This window comes from Canis lupus, chromosome 19 (assembly GCF_011100685.1).
Source record: "Canis lupus familiaris isolate Mischka breed German Shepherd chromosome 19, alternate assembly UU_Cfam_GSD_1.0, whole genome shotgun sequence".
Lineage (NCBI taxonomy): Eukaryota > Metazoa > Chordata > Mammalia > Carnivora > Canidae > Canis > Canis lupus.
Window position 1 is genome coordinate 55141160 of NC_049240.1, and position 20342 is coordinate 55161501.

The 20342-nt window shown below is 55.4% G+C and overlaps 2 protein-coding genes across 2 annotated transcripts in view; both read left to right on the forward strand.

Moving 5' to 3' along the window:
* The first annotated feature begins 3843 nt into the window (after positions 1-3843).
* On the forward strand, positions 3844-5852 carry LOC119864370 (basic proline-rich protein-like). The gene is made up of 2 exons (XM_038564539.1): positions 3844-5641; positions 5764-5852. Exons 1-2 carry the CDS (start codon positions 3844-3846, stop codon positions 5850-5852), a joined length of 1887 nt encoding a protein of 628 aa, XP_038420467.1.
* A 39-nt stretch (positions 5853-5891) lies between these two features.
* The window catches only part of FMNL2 (formin like 2), a 261397-nt gene continuing 246946 nt past the window's right edge, over positions 5892-20342 (forward strand). The window contains 1 exon segment of the mRNA XM_038565210.1: positions 5892-6040. Coding sequence (XP_038421138.1) covers positions 5924-6040 — 117 coding nt within the window. The 5' untranslated portion in view covers positions 5892-5923.

Consider the following 20342-nt stretch of genomic DNA (forward strand, 5'->3'; position numbering starts at 1 on the left):
GACTTTCTCCAGGCAGTAAGCTGGGGTGATTGTAGGGTTCACTTCCTTTATTTACTACCTCTCAGGGATCATTGTAGTTCACTGCCTCCCAGAGGACAGGGTTGGGCCGAGTCTTCTTTGAAAAACACCTGGAAGAGGACTGTTGTGGAGGAATAAGATAGCTCCAGCCAAAGGTCATCTCTGAAGCCTCCCCAAACACTCTGTCCTTCTTTTTTCTATATCATATAACTCTTGAGGGACATTGCTTAACATATTTTGTCCAGTATTTTATATTACTTTCAAATTCAATCGGGTCCCTATTACTCTGTCTTGATCAGAAACAGAAGTCTCATTATGCTTCTACCTCTGAATGATAGTTTTAGAGAGCTATTTTCTTTTTAAAAGGCAGTGAAGGATACTGGTTTGGGAATCAAAATACCTAAATTGTAACTTTATCACTTGTATAAACTAGAGAAAAATCACTTTGTTGAGCTTTAAATTCCTTGTTGTTATATTGGCGGGGCGAATTAAGATAAAGCAAGTAAAACTATTTTGTAAAATATGAAGTCCTAGGCAAATGCAAAGGATTATTCGAACATATGAAATATGAAGGGGAGAGGTTAGAAGATGTTGCCGTCTACCCATTTCTCACCCATGTCTATTCCATTTATCTTTTATATGAATCTTGGTCCTATCCAGGGGACGAAATATGTTCAGCCCCAGGTTTTATCTCACTCCCCTAGTTCTTCCTGTGTGTGTGTGTCAGGGGAGGAGGAGGGGGGGTGGCCATGTCATTCAGTTCTAGAAAATGAGGAATAATAGGCAGTCTGCTAAAGGTACTTCTGGACAAACTTTTGATTTTCTTTTTTTTTTAAATAAAGATTTTATTTATTTGACAGAGAGAGCACAAGCATGGGGAGTAGCAGGCAGACGGAGAGGGAGAAGTTGGCACCCTTTGGACAAGGAGACCAACACAGGGCTTGATCCCAGGACCCTGGGATCATGACCCGAGCCAAAGGCAGATGCCCAACCAACTGAGCCACCTTGGTGCCCCTTGATTTTCTGATAAAAGGAACAGACTTAACTGAAATGGCCTCTTCCCCACTGTTCACCCTGAATATATACTTGATTTGTGGCACTCTAGCAGCTATTTTGTAAGTATGTGAAAACACCAAGCCATCACGTAGATACTGGTCCTAGCCTTACTAAGTTGCTGACCAATACTAGCATCCACCCTTCTCCAGATTTCTTGTTTAATGAGAAAATAGAGTATTGAAGCCATTATTACTTGGTTTAGAAATTGAATAAACCATGTTTAAACTTTGTTTAAAATCAATAGCAGTATCTGGCTCACAGTAAGTGCTCAATAAATATTTAAAAAATAAATATGGATGGGATCCCTGGGTGGTGCAGCAGTTTGGCGCCTGCCTTTGGCCCAGGGCGCGATCCTGGAGATCCGGGATCGAATCCCACGTCGGGCTCCCGGTGCATGGAGCCTGCTTCTCCCTCTGCCTGTGTCTCTGCCTCTCTCTCTCTGTGACTATCATAAATAAATAAAATTAAAAAAAATAAATATGGATAGATACATGAATCTTTCAGGAGTCTTGTGGATGTAAATTGACACAAAGCAATCCCCTCTAAAATCGCAACTACTACAATTTCGCGGTTTTGAGTCAGGGCTGTAGATGGCTTTGTTCATCATAGGGTGCTTGTCTCATGTCTTACAATCATGCACACAAGGAGAATCTTCTCAGGTTGCACCGGGGCCTTTTTAAGAAGCTAAGTGAACTTAGCCATCGGGCACTTCCTTATATTTAAAACTTGAGGAGATACATGAAACTCAGCTGACCTCGTAGGATTATTTGTTTTGAATGACGGAGGAGCTTCTTTGAAAGCTATTGCACTGTTATGGGGGAATTCCTGATCAAGCGACCCTTGGCATACCTTGGAAATGGAAGAGAAAGTTCTAACATTTCAGTTGCCATGGAAGGTGAATGGATACTTTTTAACAGTTTCTTTTTTGCCAATTTTCTGCAACATCATCTACAAGAAGTCATATGTATTAGGAATCAGAAAATGAAATTTATATTTAAAAATGATCGTCCGATTTTAATTTTATGGGGAGGGAGTAAGAGTGTTACAATTAAAGTAATGTCTTCTTCCTCCCTCTCCACGCCCTCCCCTAGACAAATATTTCCCTGAGATTTTTGATAGAAAATCTTACAGAAGTTGTATGATATAATGGAGTGTTTTGTTTATTTAATACTAAATAACGCTCATAAATAATAGCCGCATATTAAAGATTGCAAACCTTGAAATGGCTGAGTTCTTTTGGTTCATGGATTTGCACACTTTGTCCTTGGTTCCTCTCAAAGTGTGAGATTATGAGAGAGACTAGATGTGATAAGACTGAAGGGGAGAAAAAGGTCCTGGTTACTGGCAGAAATATGGCCAGAGGGGACCATAAATCTAATAAAAAAGGATTTCTCAAGTGTGGAAAAGAATCCTAGCTTTTCCATCCAGACGGGCAACCCCCTGGGTGGGCTGATTTGGGGTCAATCAGACCCAAAGTACATGTCTAGAGATTGGAAAGAAAACAAATACATTTGTGGGTCAGATGTGGCTCACTTGGTTTGAACTAACTGCTTTTCTTGCTCATTTTCACTAGTTGGGGTGTGTATGTATGTATCTATACCCCTGTTTTTCTTTCTTTGATCCCTAACACACTGTTAACTTTGATACAGTGTAGTTTCGGAATACGGATTATATTTACTCAGAGTTTTTTTTTTTTTTAAGATTTTATTTATTTATTCATGAGCGACAGAGAGACAGAAAGAGGCAGAGACACAGGCAGAGGGAGAAGCAGGCTCCATGCAGGGAGCCCGACGTGGGACTCGATCCCGGGACTCCAGGATCACGCCCTGCATATGAAGCCTGCACTAAACCACTGAGCCACTCTGGCTGCCCTACTCAGAGTTTTAATGTGAATTTATTTATACTCTCTCCCCCTCCTTTTTTTTTTTTCTTTAAAGGCCATTAGTGGTTTATTTAATGGATGAAACCCACACGATGCACCTCTGCGTGTATATGCTCCATAGGCTTTTGATAAAACTCACTTGCCCATTCAACAAATAGTCATGGAACATCTAAGCTCAAGGCATCTTGGGGCTTACAGAGCTGAATGAAACGTGGTCCTTGTTTGGTCTTGTTGCACTGCCTTCTCCAGAAACAGCTGCTTTTTAGCAACACCCCTGGTTGCATATCAGAATCACCTGGGGAGCCTGTTAGAGAGACGCCTGCCCACGCCGCAGCCCTAGGCTCAGGGGCGTTCTGATACCGGCCGGGCCCAAGGTGTGTGCAGTGTTAGCATCAAGCTCCCCAAGTGATTCTGATACACAAACCAGGACTAAAGAAACACTTCTCTGAGCTAAGAAAGGATGGATTATGGGTTTGGACACCAGGCAGCCAGGTGGATGCCCTTGAAATCCACAACGTGAGCACCTGGCTAAACTCCTCCATGAGGTTGTTTCTGTTTCCATTGTTTTAAAATGGGTAGTGATGGTCTGGAAAGGATCCCGGAGATAAGGTCGGGGCCAACCTGCTTTGTAAAACCCCTGGAACAAGGCTGTTATGGAAGAATCAGGGAGCCAAAGATAACCCGAAAGCGTCCCCCAAACACCCCGTCCCCCCTTCTATTTCACGTGAAATACGGTTTCGGGTGGGGATCTTCTCCTTGCCAGGCTGGAGTGCTGTGGACACGGCTGCTGGGGCCGGGGCGGGCAGCTGGAGAAAATCCATGAAAGTATCTGTTTATAAAACACTTTAATCACAGAAAAGAATACGTTACATAAGGAAGAAAGAACCATGCAGCAAGCACCCGTGGACCCATTCCTGGGCCGGGAGCCGGGGCGTCGCCCATCTGAGCAGGACCAAGCCTGCGTTCAAGGCCCAGGGAGGGCTTGTGGCCGACAGGTGCCCCACCAACCCGAGGGCGTGGCTCGGACCCGGCGGCCTCCAGCCGGGGAGCCTGCAGCCGGGGGCCTCCAGTCGGGGGGCCTCCAGTCGGGGCGGCCTCCAGCCAGGGAGCCTGCAGCTGGGGAGGCTGCAGCCGGGGGACCTCCAGCCGGGGGAGCCTCCAGCCGGGGGGCCTCCAGCCGGGGCGGCCTCCAGCCGGGGAGCCTCCAGCCGGGGCGGCCTCCAGCCGGGGAGCCTCCAGCCGGGGAGCCTCTACTCGGGGAGCCTCCAGCCGGGGAGCCTCCAGCCGGGGCAGCCTCCAGCCGGGGAGCCTCTACTCGGGGAGCCTCCAGCCGGGGAGCCTCCAGCCGGGGCAGCCTCCAGCCGGGGAGCCTCTACTCGGGGAGCCTCCAGCCGGGGAGCCTGCAGCCGGGGGCCTCCAGTCGGGGGGCCTCCAGCCGGGGCGGCCTCCAGTCGGGGCGGCCTCCAGTCGGGGGGCCTCCAGCCGGGGAGCCTCCAGCCGGGGGGCCTCCAGCCGGGGCGGCCTCCAGCTGGGGCGGCCTCCAGCCGGGGCGGCCTCCAGTCGGGGCGGCCTCCAGCCGGGGAGCCTGCAGCTGGGGAGCCTGCAGCCGGGGGACCTCCAGCCGGGGGACCTCCAGCCGCGGAGCCTCCAGTTGGGGCGGCCTCCAGCGGCCTCCAGCCGGGGAGCCTCCAGCCGGGGCGGCCTCCAGCCGGGGAGCCTCTACTCGGGGAGCCTGCAGCCGGGGAGCCTGCAGCCGGGGGGCCTCCAGCCAGGGAGCCTCCAGCCGGGGGGCCTCCAGCCAGGGAGCCTCCAGCCGGGGAGCCTCCAGCCGGGGCAGCCTCCAGCCGGGGAGCCTCTACTCGGGGAGCCTCCAGCCGGGGAGCCTCCAGCCAGGGAGCCTCCAGCCGGGGGGCCTCCAGCCGGGGGGCCTCTACTCGGGGAGCCTCCAGCCGGGGAGCCTCCAGCCGGGGCGGCCTCCAGCCGGGGAGCCTCCAGCCGGGGCGGCCTCCAGCCGGGGAGCCTCTACTCGGGGAGCCTGCAGCCGGGGAGCCTGCAGCCGGGGGGCCTCCAGCCGGGGAGCCTCCAGCCGGGGGGCCTCCAGCCGAGGGGCCTCCAGCCAGGGAGCCTCCAGCCGGGGAGCCTCCAGCCGGGGCAGCCTCCAGCCGGGGAGCCTCTACTCGGGGAGCCTCCAGCCGGGGAGCCTCCAGCCAGGGAGCCTCCAGCCGGGGAGCCTCCAGCCGGGGGTCCTCCAGCCGGGGGGCCTCTACTCGGGGAGCCTCCAGCCGGGGAGCCTCCAGCCGGGGCGGCCTCCAGCCAGGGAGCCTCCAGCCGGGGAGCCTCCAGCCGGGGAGCCTCTACTCGGGGAGCCTCCAGCCGGGGGGCCTCCAGCCGGGGGGCCTCCAGCCGGGGCGGGCGCGGTTCCTCGGCGGACCCCGGACAGAAACTACGCGTCCCGGCAGTCGGCGGGGCCGGGGGCGGGGCGGGGCGTGGGCGTGGCCGGGGCCGTGGGCGGGGCCTGGCGGGGGCGGGGCCAGGGCGGGCGGTGGGCGTGGCCAGCGGGGGCGTGGCCGTGCGGTGGGCGTGGCCGGCGGCGGGGCGGGGCGGGCGAGGGCGCATTGTGTCGCGAGCGCCGGGCCGCATTTGTCTGGTCGCGGGGCTGCGGGACGAGCGTGGCGGCCGCCGGCCGTGGGCCCGGGTGTGGGCGGCGGGAGCGGCGGCGGCGGGAGCGGCGGCGGGAGAGGCGGGGGCGGCGGGGGCGGCGGGGGCGGCGGCGCAGCATGCCGGGGGGCGCCCGGCGCCCTGAGGAGCCCGCCCGGGGCGAGGCGTCCGGGGCGGCGCGGCGGCGGCCGAGGGCATGAGGGCGGCCGGCGGGCGGCTGGGCGCGGGGCGCTGCTAGGAGCCGGGGCCGGGGCGGGGGCCGGGGCGGGGGCCGGGGCCGGGAGCTGCGCGGCGGGCGGGGGCGGCGCCATGGGCAACGCGGGGAGCCTGGACTCGCCGCAGGGCGACCCGCGGGCACACAGCGCGCCCCTCAAGCTGCCGATGCCGGAGCCGGGGGAGCTGGAGGAGCGCTTCGCCGTCGTGCTGGTGAGTGTCCCCGCGTGTCCGCGCGTCCCCGCCCCGTCCCCCTCCCCCTCCCCCTCCCCCCGGGGAGCCCTCCGCGGTCGGGGTGCGGCCGGGGTGCGGCCGGGCCGCGCGGGGCCCATTGTCTGGCGGGAGCAGCGGGTCCGCGCGTGTGCCCGGGGCGCGGGGGGGGCGCTCGGGCTTTTTGTTCGGAAAACCCCCGAGTCCCGGCACAGCGCGCGCCCGTGCGGAGCGGCCGGGGGGCTGCGGGCGGGGGGGGCGGGGAGGCCGCGGCCCGCCCGGGTGCTGAGCTCTCGCGGCGCCGGGACCCGGCCGCCCCCCGCCCTCCCCGCTCCCCCGCGGTCCGCACACCTGCGAGCTCGGGGGCCGCCCGGGGTGCTGGGGGCCCCGGACCGCGCCCCGCCCCTCGCTCCTGTGGGTCCCCGCCCGGGCCTGGGGGCAGGAGGGGCAGGAGGAGCAGGAGGGGCCGCCCCCCGGGCCCCCCGGGACCCCCGGGCCCCCCGGGCCGGGCACCAGCACCTCCGCTCGGGGCCCTCCGTCCCAGCGCGCGGTTCTCCCCTCCTGCCCGGGGCTCGGGCTCCCGGTGTGCCTCCCCGCGGGGCGCGCGTGTACTCGGGTGCGTGCACGGGGGTGTGTGCGCGCGTGTGTGCGCCCGGGCGCGGAGGGCTCAGGACCTGCCGGACCGGGCCGCGGCCTGGAGCTCCCAGGGACCCCCGGCGACCCCCGGCGAAGCGGCCTCACCTGTAGAAAAACGCGTCCGCGTTACACGGCGGGTCTGTACCGAGAGTCGCCGGCACGACGCCGTGTGCACACGGTCGTGATTCTCCATCACAAGCCCGCTGGGGCGGGGGGGGGGGTGGTTGTGGCTACTTAGGCCCTCCCGCAGGTCACACGCGGTTACGGGATGCGGCTCTTAATTGTTTACGACATTGTGAGTCTCTCAAAATAAACAACACACACACACAAGTATCAGGCTGACCTTCGTTGAATGGAGACCAAGCTGTTGGGAAAGCCTCAGCTCGGGGGCACTCTGGTGAGTGATGCCCTTGGACGTCCATGTGCTGCGGACGGTGACTGTCCCCAGTCGGCCCCAGCTGCTCTTTGGAGACCTCCAAGAGCCTAAAGGAGGCCCTGTATAGGGCCGACACAAGTCCAGGGTGAGGGCGCTTGTCCATGTGACACCCTCAACTTTGCTTTTCTCACAAATGCATTAAGAGATCAACCCAAACCATGGTAGTCTAGAGATCAGGCTACAAGGACAAACTTTAGGTGGCAAGTTTTAAAGCAGAGAAATCCTTCACCCCAGGGCAACAGGGATCGTGTTGGCATTACTGACGCTAGCTTTATTTCCGTATCTGATGAACATCACGGAGATGTTTGGGGAGGAAAACCAGATAGTAGTACCGTACAGGAAAGCGTACAAGCACCCCGTTGTCAGCGTGGCTTACATCCATAATTAATGAGACATTTAGGGCATGGAAAACAGTTCCACCCTCCAGCTCTAGAATATTTAAAGCGTTGGGAAAGAGGAAGTAAAAATTAAAATGACAGAGCTCCATCTATTTCTGGGAAATCTTGAGACCAGACCTACTCAGTGACTGTTCCCCGACCCATTCATCACTCTAAATGGGTTAAGTGGTATAAATCTAGAAAATCAATTGATACAAATGGAAAAGAGAGGGTAAAAGATTACAGAATTGAAATCAGTGCACGGGTAAACTCTAAAAAGTAGTACTTTTATTTACGGGGAAAATTTTTTTTCAAATACATTTGAATTGCCAAACTTCTGTAATTAAAGACTAGTACAAATCGGTTCCAAATCTTAGGAGCTTAATCTTCCTAAAGAGACTCTCCGTCTTCTTAAACTTGTAATAGTTAGGAACACATTTGTGGGAAAACACTCCTGACTCCTTGTATACATTTAACTATTTGCATCCTTGTACCTACCTTTCAGGTTGAGCTCTAAGGGCCTGCGCCTTTGCACACACATGGGTGATTGTTTTTGTTACATTATTTGGTGGAAGTATTTCACAAATTATAATTCAGTCATCTAGTTTTATTCCTTTAGGGTGTATACATGTCACATATTTTACAGGTAACATTGGCGTGTCTACTTTTTGGGGTCCTACACATTTATAATTAAACATCCACGTGGTTCTCCATTGTGTTAAACGTTGCCTAAATATTGGGAACACACACAGCCCGTGTCCTTTATTTTCAGAGATGATGCTATGAAGTTTATTTTGGGGCAGGTGAATCAGTGGTGGTCTCTGTCCAAGAATGCTTCTTTCTATGTTAGACTTTCCATCCATTCACTGATTTTTGGCTTGAAGTCATTGTCTACATCTAGAATGTAAGCCCCCTAATGCCTTTGTCAAGGAGCTGTCCTGAGGATTCTTTGTTTGAATGTCAGAGGAAAGGGTAATTTTGAGCTCTCTGTACGAGCTGGTATATCAGATATCAGGCTGATTCGCAAACAGACTGAAGAAGACCGGTTAGAAAGTGATGGTTTAGGGCAGTATTATCGTATGTTTGATACTGGGAACTTCTTTGGTGTGCGATTAATTTGAGTCGATTTCTTCCGTTTTTTTCCCCTCCTTGCCCTGAGGTTGAATGTAGTGATTCTGCTTTAGGAAGAAGTGGGAACGTTTTCTGAGAACCTACGATGAGTGTATACTTTATGTTTACATATTCATTTAATCCTCACAGTGATTCTAGGAAGTAAAATTACCTAAGTTGCCAAAGTCATCCAGTTGTTGAATGGCCGATCTAGGAGGATTTTTAACTCCGATTTGGATCTCTGTCCACACCCCACATATTATGTGTTGTACTTCCTGAGGCCCTTGAACTGGGAAGGAGAAAAACATATGCCTGGAGCTAGCAGTAAAACTGTTTTAAAAAAAAAAATCCCTTAATCTAATAAATGCTAGTTTCAAACTATAAAATTGGCAAAAATATCTTAGAAGTGCTTGATGTTTCACATTCAAGGTGAGACCTTTTTTTGTTTGTTTGTTTGTTTGAAGGTGAGACCTTTTGGCATCTTCACTGTGCTGTTCTGTTTTTCGGGCATGGCGTTAGTGATTCGGTCTAAAAGTGTGCTCTTCAGGTTTTTCTACTCAGGTAGACCTGGTCCGGAGTTTAGGATTTCCAAATCAGAGGAAAGAAAGAGACAGTCTGTCAGTACGATGCATGTACTCCAAATGTAATTACTTGTGAAAGGACAAGGAAAGTCAAGTTTCAACATTTATTTCCCTCTGCAAGGTGTTCCCTTTTAACCATTTCCAAGAAGAGCCTTTGCCATGAGGTCTGCCGAGCAGATGGATGGGTGAGAGTGTGGTTAGGTCATCGACAGATGCTTGCCGATTTGTCTCACGTCCTTTCTCCTATTAGGGAAAGGAGGTAGAGAAGGGTGGGTGGCGGGTGTTGGGATTTAGAGCCCTTTCAGTCTCCTCCTAGGTACTAATCCCTGAGCCGGTCTATTTCACCAAACCTGGGAATATATGCTTCTTATTGGGGTGCATCCCACCCCCCGTAATGCCAATATATTTGGATATCTTCGCATAGAAGTAGACCAAAGAAGTAGACCACATTCATTCCGAATATGAATGTTTGGCTACAGACGGAGACTGGCAGCAACACAAACTGATGACTTTTTGGGAAGAAAAGGTATGCGTACCCTTACATCCTTAGGTGATAAGAATTACTTTTGCTTGTGGCCTCTCATTTAGCAAATAGCCCTGGCCTGGGAGGCAGGAGGCCTAGGTGCTAGAATATATCAGCTGCACTAGGTTGAGCAAGTTAAGCTCTTCCTCTGGTCCTTGATTTTCTTCTTCTGTAAATCGGAATAAAATTGGATAGAACTGTTACGAGATTGCTCAGAGATTTTTTTTTTTTTTAGGTCATAGCACTTGACAGTGTAAAATTTCCAGAACATACCACACCGTGTTCCATTAGCCGACTTTGCATTTTGGAGAGCTTTGTGCAGAAAGTGCGTAGCTGCATTCTGCTGCGGTCCGGAGAGCAGAGCTTCCAGGGTCGGTGACTGAAAGTTACATAAGCTTAAGGAAAAGTATCATTTACCATTTCGAGGTGTCAGGCCAGCAGTGAGCTCTCGTTCGAGTCACGCACAGAAGCTGTAAGAAAAATGTTGGCGATTAGAAGTTATTTGCAAAACCAAGACACCGCTGGTGCAATACTGGCTTGAATGGTCCCCTCCTTGAGGTGAGCTGGCCACCTGCAGGTACTAGACCTAGAGTCCTTGCATCTGGGGAAGGGTTCCCCGTGTAGCTTCCTCCTGGGCTCAAGAAAAAAAAAAAAAATAAGTGTAGGCTCATGGTTTTTTGTCCCCCCCCCCCCCCCCCCCCCCCCGGAAATTTATTTGACTTCATAAAAGCTGTTGCTTGGGGCCTGGGGCAAAAGGGCAAGGCGCAGTGAGCTTCCTTCTATTTAAGCAAGTAAAGAGGTGCCACGAAAGTGGCCGACGGCAGAAGCCCTGATTCTAGATGATCATCGGGACTCTGCAAGAAGGTGCTGGTATCTGGGAGTCTCCTCTTTCTCTCATGAATAAATAAATAAAATCTTTAAAATAAAATAAAACGTGGGCTGTTTCTTCCCTCTTCCCTTTCCCGGCCACAAGGACTGGTCTCCATAGGGAGGCCGCGTGCACCTATTAGCTCTGATCTACCGAGTACTGCAGATGGCGCATCCCTCATTCCTCCTCTAAGATGGGTCTGCTCACACTGCCGGTGGTCTTCCTCTTTCCACTTACTCTGTCCTCTTCCAGAAGCCTCTCTCTCGGCACACCACCAAGGAGTGTGCGTTTGCCGCTGGAGAGCCGGACGGCGGGAGAGCTGTGATGCAGCGAAGGTCCAGGATGCGGGGGTCCCCCCTTGAGCCTGAAGGGCACTTGTCAACAGTAGGAGTGTTTGTTCTTTTCACCGTCTTAAAAAACAAACTGACAAAACCCACAAAACGAAAATCCCTTGCCCGGTGGCGGAGCTCACGCACGGTCACCTTATCCCACGTTCTGTAGTTGGGAGGACCCGCCCCGGGTTCCTCTCGCCGCAGTTTTTGGTGTTCCTGTAACCGACCTGAGTGACTGGATTCACGGAGCCTCGTCCACGTTGTTGTGTGAGGACAGGTTGCTGTGCGTGAGCCCCTCTCCCCGCTGCCTCGGGACCTGAGACTTTGAGGCATTGAAACCCTGCCCTCTGTTGCCAGAGACAATCCCTCTTGCCTGGCCTGGGCGTAGATGGTTCCCCTGCCTGGCTCACACTAGAGCTCCTTGGCTTGGGGAAGGTGTCGGGCTGTGGGCGTTTTGGCTCTGTGCCCGGTGTTGGGCACTAAAGTGTGCCTGTACCTGAAGGGCCTGCCCTGCATTGAGGATTTGCTCATGAACCTGACTTATTCGCCTTGTTTTCCTTCCCCCTCTGCACCCCCCCCCCCCCCCCACGGAAGTTTGGCTGAACACTTTATCAAAGGCGGGATAATGACGGGATTGACAAGCCGAAACCGTCGTCCTCGCACGAGGCCGCATCACCCGGGAGCCTCGAGAAGTATACCTGCCTGGGTCGGTCAGATGGGTAGAGTAGGAAAGGAATTGTTTATCTTTAATTTTTTTTAATTTTAATTTTTTGGAAAGGAATTGTTTAAAAGGAACCAAAAATGGTGTGGAGATTAGGCACAATGAGGAAGGGTTTGGTAAAACAAAAAAACCTCTTAAAGATTGATTCAACCAACAGCACCAAGATGAGAAATACGGAAGAAATGGATCAAAGCCTGTTGAATGTTAGACTTATTAACTAGGAAACGATCGTCAAGTAATCAGGGTGGAGATCTGCAGAGCAAGTTCTGCATACAGCCGGAGCGTGAGCAGTGACCCTGAGGTGTACTTCTGGGGTAGGAAAATCAATAAATCAATTGTATTTTTTGCTTAGGCCTCTATTCTCAAGCCTAATTGTTTGTTGGTTCAATGCAGGCCTTTTGCTTTGATCTCTGGTTTACCACTTACAAAGACTTGATGAGCTTGGCTTCCCGGAGCGAAATTCAAATACACTTGTGAAATGTAAACAACATTCATTTATTAAGAATCCTATAATCAGGGCAAATTGGCGTGCTTATAGAAGCAATTAGCTTTGAGAATAGAAAGATAAATAGGATGGTAGGTCAAGAATGAGCTGATTGTTCTCCGTGCAAGAGTCTAGTTACTCCTTTAGTAGTCGTGAGCAAATAGACATTCCTCTTATTCATAATCTTCAGCGTTCGTGGTATGGGATTTGAGGACAGTGCATGTGGTCTTTTGAATTGAGAGGATAGAAGCAATTATTGTCTCGTTTCCAGCTAGAAGTATAAATAAATCTTTCAAGGAAACGTAGGTAGTTGAGTTTATGACCAGATGAAACTTTGCAGTCATTGGGAACAGGGCGAGAGAAGGCTTGGATTTAGATGGGAATACTAAGTAACAATGGAGTTTTATTTTTATTTCTATGAGGGATGGCAAAGAGGATGACTGCTTCGCGGTGGCAGAAAGATGGAAGGTCTTTCCATCTACCCTTCGGGAAATCCTTTGTGGTGCAGGAGGACGCAGTAGGATACCTAAGGAGAAGGTGATAGGACACAGATTGGCTCCACGGGCCCAGCATGATTGCTCAGGTCTGTGCCGCCCCATGTCCTCTTGGGGAGGCCGGGGGTGGGGGCCCGCGTGCCAAGGGGGTGGATCGGGTGAACAGCTGTGAGCTGGCTGCGCCCCCTGGCCCTCTCCATCCCCGGCACTGTCAGCCTTCACGGCTCTTCGAGGAAACCACATCTTAGTGACCGCTGGCTGTCTTGAGTGACTGGGACTCGCTGTCCCCAAGGACTGATGCCTGGTGAAGCTCGGGGGCCGGTTCGGTCCAGAAGCCCGAGGACCAGGATGTTAGGAGCCTGGACTCGGGGGGCCCCAGGGCCTTACCACCCGGGCATCATCCCGTTGCTGGCTACTGGGGCCGTGGGGACCGGGGACCGTGGGGCCACCGGCTGGGTTCGTGGCACCCCTCGCTTGCCTCTCCGAGCCCCTTCCCACCAGGAGTTTTGAGTTTCGTACTCGCTGGCTTTCTAGAAAGCATTTGCTCTGGGACTGTCCGGGCGGTCTGTGACTTTCCGGGTCCCCGTTGAGCTGCTTTCACGCCGGGTGGCCGGGCTTCGGTGCTTTGTGGCCCGGCCGAGGCTTTGTGGCCACGGCCGAGGAGTTGGAAAGCTGCTCTGGTGGAGCTGGAGGCTGCCGGCTCCGAATCCCGCTTTCGGGAGTCTTTCTGTTGGGGCCGGTAGGCGCGGAAGTGGCCCACCGAGAGCTTGGCCCACACGTCGCGGGCTGAACAGCTGCTGTCGCCCGGGCCGGGGTCCCCTCGAGTGTCCGTGCTCCCCGCCCGTGATCCGCCTGGCTGGCCGCAGCCCCTCCTGAATGGCCCCAGGGGCCCGGGGCCTGCCTGGAGCCCCCCCTTGCGACACTGTGGACGGGAGCTTTCCTCTCCTCCCTCGGGAGGTTTCTCGGCCCCAGAGGCCCGGAGAGGCCCGCCCGTCCCGAAGGCCCGGCCTCGGCGTCCTCCTGTGGCTCTAGACCCCCGCTCCTTCGGACCCCACGTGTGATAGCTCGGTGTCCGTCCCGCCGGGAGGACGGCCTGTGGCCTTGTGGCCTAGCAGAGGGCGCCACAGCTCGGCCTGCGCTCCTCGCCGCCGTCCCCGCAGACGGGCCGCCGTCGTTGCCCCGGGCCCACGTTCTGGCCTCAGCCTTCGCCGTCTTTCCTCTGGGTGCTTTTGAAGTATTAAAAGATATAAGATTGGGGGCCCGGGTGGCTCAGTGGTGGAGCATCTGCCGTCAGCCCAGGGTGTGACCCCGGAGTCCCGGGATCGAGTCCCGCATGCGGGGAGCCTGCTTCTCCCTCTGCCTGTGTCTCTGCCTCTCTCTGTGTCTTGTGAGTAAATAAATAAAATCTTTAAAAGCCCCACAAAAGGTATAAGATTGTGGGTTTCACCCTGTGCCTCAGTTTCCCCTCAAAGCCCCGTCACGGTATTCCAGACCATCAGTCCCACTTGGGAGGCTCTTCTGCTGTGTTTGTCGTTGGGGTCCCCCCATTGTCCTAACCTCCGACCCTCCCAGCCCTCTCCTCGAGGCTGTCCGCGGCTTGTCCAGACACCTCTCCTCTCCTGTCTCCTCGCTTGGTCCCTGCCCCCAGGACCCACCCCCCCACTGTCACACCTTGGCTCGAGGTGCTCCCCAGCATGGCAGGTGCTCCCCAGGCTCCTCTCCGCCTGGGATTCCGGGCCTCCGAGGTGTTCTGGAGCCCCACCTCCTCTGTGTCCTTGCAGGCCCGCGTCACCCGGGGCCGTGGGAAGCCACTCTACCTGGTTTGATCTTCCTACTGTGGGACAGTAGGGGTTCTCTGTCGGGCTCATCGGGCCCCCGACGGAGTTCCGGCCTGCAGAGGCCTGGCCGTGGGAGGACGCGAGGCTCGTGGCAGCCTTGCACGGTTTGTCGCGCTCCTGCCGGGCGGGTCCGACTTGCCCGCTGCCATCGTGGCTCCTGGGGCAGGCGCACGACTTGGCGGCCTCGATGCCTGGCCCAGGGGGAGCCGCCCTGGCGCTCGCTGGGCTGACACTGCAGAGGGGACAGTGGGGGCGTTCATGGAGTGATGGCGTGTAATGGGCCCCTAGTCGTCCCGGCTCCCCGGGTCACTTGCCACCGCAAGGTGCCCGGGGATACTGTGCTCAGAGGGCGAGTGGGCTCCTGACGGAGGCCGTGGCGGGCAGATGGCCCGGGGTTGGCGCTTCTCCCGTCACCAGCCCCGCGGTCCCTGACTTGGTCCCGTAGCGGGAGCGTCCCTGAGTGGGACACGCCTGTGATGTTCTCTGTGGGGTCAGGCAAGGGTTGGGCAGCAGCGCCCCTGCTCCAGGCGCTTGGGGGTCTGGCTGCTTGCTCGGCGATTCCCGAGCGCCTTTGCTGATTCCAAGATCGTGAGTAATTGAGGCAGGTGGCGTGAGGCTGTGGGGCCCGGAGTCCCCTGGGAGGGCCGAGGGCCGGGACCGGCCATCTCGGGGCCAGAGCCCCAGGGACCTCGCAGTAAGCGGGCCGGGCCGCGGCCTCTGAGGGCGGCGCTGAGCTCCGGGGGCTCCGTGTGCCGGGTGGCCGGTGCCAAGCGATGGGGGCACGGCCTGCACCCGGGCTGCATGGCGGGAGCAGCCGGATCCCTCCTACTCCGTGTACCTCCCTGGATTACCTGTCAGGTGTCCCTCACCGCGTGTGCTTTGTTCTCCAGGGTCCACGTGCCCTCGGGACTGAATTCCCCCGTGGGCGCCGTGGCTGTGATCCGTCCCGATCCAGCATCAGCGGGATGGCAGGCCTGCTGAGCCGCAGCGTCGGGGGCAGCTGCCGTCCCAGACCTCGAGCGTCCGGGAAGTTTCCTCGGAACAGGAGGCAGAGCCACATGGCTTGGTCGCACGCGGGGCTGGGCTGTGCCTTTTCCTCTACGTCATTCAGTTCTGCTCACTTGTCCGCTGCTTGGCGGGGCCCGTCCTTCAGTCGGAGCCCAGGAGCGTCGGCGGGGCCGGCCGCGTGCCAGCAGGGTCGCCAGCAGGGTCGTGGGATGCAGGGCGCGTGAGGCCGTCTGTCCCCGCCGTCGAGTAGTTGGTGATCTAGTGGTGGGAGAGGACAACGGGGCCTGGGGCCGGGTGGCCAGACATGAACGGGGTACACGGGGCGTGAACGTGGCTGTCCCGGACCTCAGGGGCCCTGGGGACAACGAGGCGGAGAGTGAGGCGATGCCTCCTCTGGTCGGCTTAGAGCTTGTCTGGGGGAAGCCTGGAGGAGGCGGCGGCGTCTCCCCCCGCTCCCCCCCGTCCTCCCCGTCCTCCGCTTGGGGGAGCCTTCGAATCCACGATAGCGGATGCGTTTCTTTGGTGCGTGTGCGTGAATTTAAGAGAGTCTTGGGGCAGCCGTGAGGTTTAAGGGTGGGTTTGATGTGCGCGTAGGAGGTCGGCGCTGACTGTGCGTTTCCTTAACCGCTGCCGCAGCGTGGGATTCCTGGAAGGAGGGGCGTTCGTGTGGGAACTCAGAGGGGTTAAGGGCCCGAGAACACACATTTCTGGAAGGCACGGGGGCTGAAGTCAACCTTGCTGACCTTAAAGCTGCTCCTAACGTGCTGCTTTGAGTCCCAGTTTCAGATACAATATAAATATGATAAATAGAGACGTAATGGCTCAGAGTAAACTGAAAGCCCTGTGAGGGTAAGTGCAAGATCTTTTCAACCTGTCTGGATTCCGTTACTGTCGACCCAGAACCAACAGTGACTATATATATCCTTAAAAAAAAAAAAAAAAAAATCAAAGATAAAATAAGAACTGGATGAATAACCCACTGTCCACTGTTAAAATAGTAAAGGCCGAGTAAGCTTGTGATCAAATTGGCTTTTTTCTAGTGACAGTTGTCCTCTGAGGGCTTTCTGAAGGCTCTTTCAGTCAACTCTCTGAACCTTTGTGTTGTTTTTTTTTTTTTTAATGTCCCCCGTTAAATGGCCGTGTTGTTCCAGCTCGAAGGCCATAGGCACTGGGCGACGGCCCGCAGACTTGGGCTGCCTTGGCCGGGAGCAACCATTAGTATCTTGCGTGGGTTAGTAGGCTTGATGTCAGGGCTTGTGTATTTTTATTTATTTTAAGAATATTTTATTTTTATTTATTCATGAGAGGCAGAGACACAGGCAGAGGGAGAAGCAGGCTCCATGCAGGGAGCCTGATGTTGGACTCGATCCCGGGTCTCTAGGATCACGCCCTGGGCTGGAGGCAGACACTAAACCTCTGAGCCACCCAGGCTGCCCTTGTGTATTTTTAGTATGCAGAAATCAAAGAATCCCAGTCATTCATTCATTCACCAAATGGTGTGTCTGCTGCAAGCCAGGCACTGAGGACACTGGGCCACAAAGGTGGAAAAAGCCTCCTCATCTGCACCTTTGAGGAGTCGACTGCCTGGGGCAGGAGACACACCTGGAGGTGACGGTTATGGGGCTTGGAAGGCAAGGTCTGCACGTGCCACGTGCGCCGTGTGCCATGTTAAGGGTGGAGTCGTAGAGCATTTTGGGGAAGCTGCGGAGTCTGGACAAGGTAACTAGTGTGGCTGAAAGTCATCACCCAGAAAGTACAGATACACGGACTCCGCTCTGTTCCCGAGCGCTCAGGGACTCCGTGTGCGTGAGCGTGCTCCCCAGAATCCAGCAGCGGGTGCTCCTCCCTCGGGCCGCCCGCAGGACGCTGGGGCTCGCTCCTCCGGGTCGCGGGCCTCGGGGCCACGCCGGCCGCTCTGCTCCTGCTCGGCTCTTTGCTGGGAAGCTTGCACGCCCCCAGAAGCTGAGCGTAGAAGAGGCGCCCAGGACCAGGACAGGCACTTCGCCGACTGGCTCTGCATACAGTCTCGGGCACGAGACCTGGAGTGAATGAGGATTTTGCGGCTTGCTGGTGGGGTGACTTAAGCCTGGACGGCCGTGCCGGTCATACAAGCTCAAGTGCTCCCTGTTTGGGCCGTTTGTGGATCTTAAATGATGCTGCTGAGCGCAGTCGAGCCGTGGCGGTCAGGTCAGCACGTCCCCTAACGTGGTTAGGTTAGGCACCTGTCCTATTTCACTTCACTCGAGTTCTGACTTGCGGGGCCGGGTTACGGACTCCAGTGGCGCTTTACTCGAAGCATCACAAAACTCGAAGCGCACCCGGAATAGAATTGTTGGTGGCCAGGGCTACCGTCCCCCTAACATGGTACTTACCGAACCCTAAAAAAAAAGTTTCCAGTGTTTCCTTTCCATTGTACACACCCTCTAATTGGTATTTTTGTCCTGATTCCTGGCCCCTGTATATTTTGTGCTATCTAGAAAAAAAAGTCTGATATTTCAGTTGTTAAGCTTAAAACCAGTCATTTTACCAGCAAAAATGGGTTTATATGGGGTTAGCAGAGAATTATAGTTTGGGACGTGCAGGCTACAGCAAATCCATAGGCAAGTCCAACAAGCAGAGGAGAGGAACGTTATTTTATGGAGGAGGAGGAAATTGGGTTAGGGTTGTTTTGACTGTAAGTCCCATTGGAGAAAGGCAGGAGTTTGAGGTGACAACGGTCTCTTGCCGAGATAGTGGCTTTCTCGTAGGAGGCACAGTGTTTTTTTTTTTTTTTTTTTTTAAGATTTATTTATTTATTTATGATAGATAGAGAGGCAGAGACACAGGAGGAGGGAGAAGCAGGCTCCATGCTGGAGCCCGACGTGAGACTCCATCCTGGGACTCCAGGGCTTGCGCCCTGGGCCAAAGGCAGGCGCCAAACCGCTGAGCCACCCAGGGATCCCGCAGTGTGCGTTTTTTCCTGTTGGTCCTGTAGTTGGTCCCGTTGACAGCTCCTCTGTTGAGGTCTGTCCTTGGCATCCACGTGGACTGGTGCCTCCGAAAGCTCCCTTCTGGCCTCTACTCTGTTGTAGGGGGGTTTCCCCTTACGGATTCTTACACAGGACGTTGCACTGTTCCGTTTCTGGGCCTGATGGAAGCGCTAGCATTTTCATAATCAGGGCAGACAACCGCCGTGCAGTGCAAAACCGTGACCCTTAAGCAGCTAGTTCACGTGAGAAAATACGGTGACGGTCGCGACCACCCGAGCCCCCCAAGAAACTGCTGTTGAAGTTTTGTTTGGCTCCAGCTCCATCCTGGAATGGGTGGAGTCATTTGGACTTTATTCTGAATTCCAATAACGGCAATAAAGGGAACTTGTTAGCTTGTGTATCGGTGACCTTCTGTTTGATCCGGTGGAGATGTGAGCTCTGCTCAGTACAAGCTTCGTCCTTGTTTCAAATCAAGAATGCAGGCCCACCTCATTGCATCTAGGAAGCAAAGTAAGAAAGTCATTTTAGTTTGCATTCTTCCAATTACCCCTTGCTTTTTTTTTTTCCCCCCTAGAAGTTTCCTCAGGTTGTTTGAGTTGCATCTTACACAGTTTTGCTGAATCATGTGAGCTGAGCTCATGAAACAGGCCAGTCTCAAGCTGGATCAATCTACTACCACCATCTAGAAATGAGAACCTAAATTTTCTTTTTCTTTCTTATATAAGATTATTTATTTATTCATGAGACACAGAAAGAGAGGCAGAGACACAGGCAGAGGGAGAAGCAGGCTCCATGCAGGGAGCCCAATGCAGAACTCGATCCCAGGACCCTGGGGTCACGCCCTGAGCCCGAGGTGGGTGCTCACCCACCGAGCCTCCCAGGGATCCCCTGAGAGCCTAAATTTTCTAAAGATACTTTCTACACACTCTTCTTTCTCATTTTCCAGTGAAGAAAATTGTTCCTTTTTCTCTGAGCTGATAGAAATGTCACTTTTGCCCTGAATTTTCAAGTCGCATTCTACTTTTAAACCTTAGATAAAAGAGTATTTGGTAGAGGTGTCAGACGAGTGTGAAATAAGATTCTCTCTGTTCTCAGGCCCTCGAGGGTCTTTAAACCCCATTGGCTGAGGCGGGGTGCCTGTTTTCTTGTGCCCCATTTCCATATCAAATAGCTGTAATTCGGATGGGGGTCCTGAGGGGCTGAACTTAAGCCGTCAGGCTCGCTGCTGTGTTGTGCCCTGAGCTTAGGGGTGCGTGAACGGAAGACGTAGGGCAGCGCCGAGAAGGTGCAGGCACAGAGGATCGTGCCGACCGGGCCGTGGCTGCTGCCGGAGGGGTCACCTGGCAGTGGTGTGACCGCCGCCGGGTTGGGTTTGGCGGGAGCTAGACCCTGGCCCGGGGCGGCGTCCTGACCGCGGGAAGACCGGGACAGCCGCTGTGCACCCGGCGCCAGGGGCCTGCGGCGCTGTCGGCAGCCGACCCGGAGCGAGCCGGTGGCGTCCTCTGCCTCGCCCCGAGAGTGCCACTGCTGGGGCGGGGGCGGGTCCTGGCGGGTCACGGGCAGCGTCTGGCGCGGAGCTGTTGCACGCCGGCTTCCCCGGGGCGCGTGGCCTGGCCGTCAGTGTCCGGGGAATGCCTGCTGGGGCGCGCGGCTCTCCTCTGTCCCCGCCACTGGGCCACCTCCGCTCGCTCCACCTTCAGAGGAGCCGCTGACACCCGGGCTCTGGCTAGAGAGGAGGATGTGGCCCTTTGTCTTCCTCCCGTCTCCCTCGCGGGCATCCTGTCCTTCCCTACGAACAGCCTGTAACTGTCAGGCCGTCCTGCTGCGACGCGGTCGGTGGCCCAGCCCCGCGTGGTGTCACCTCATGCACAAGTGGCCTCAGTGCTGCTGCCACCGGGAAGTCCCCGTGAGCTTGCGGCTGTGCCCTT

Bases quoted from the DNA above. Each gene is read 5' to 3' on its own strand.
- LOC119864370 (XM_038564539.1), top strand. From the start codon at position 3,844: ATGCAGCAAGCACCCGTGGACCCATTCCTGGGCCGGGAGCCGGGGCGT. The intron at 5,642-5,763 runs GTGGGCCCGGGT...CGCCCTGAGGAG, and splicing joins GAGCGTGGCGGCCGCCGGCC to CCCGCCCGGGGCGAGGCGTC.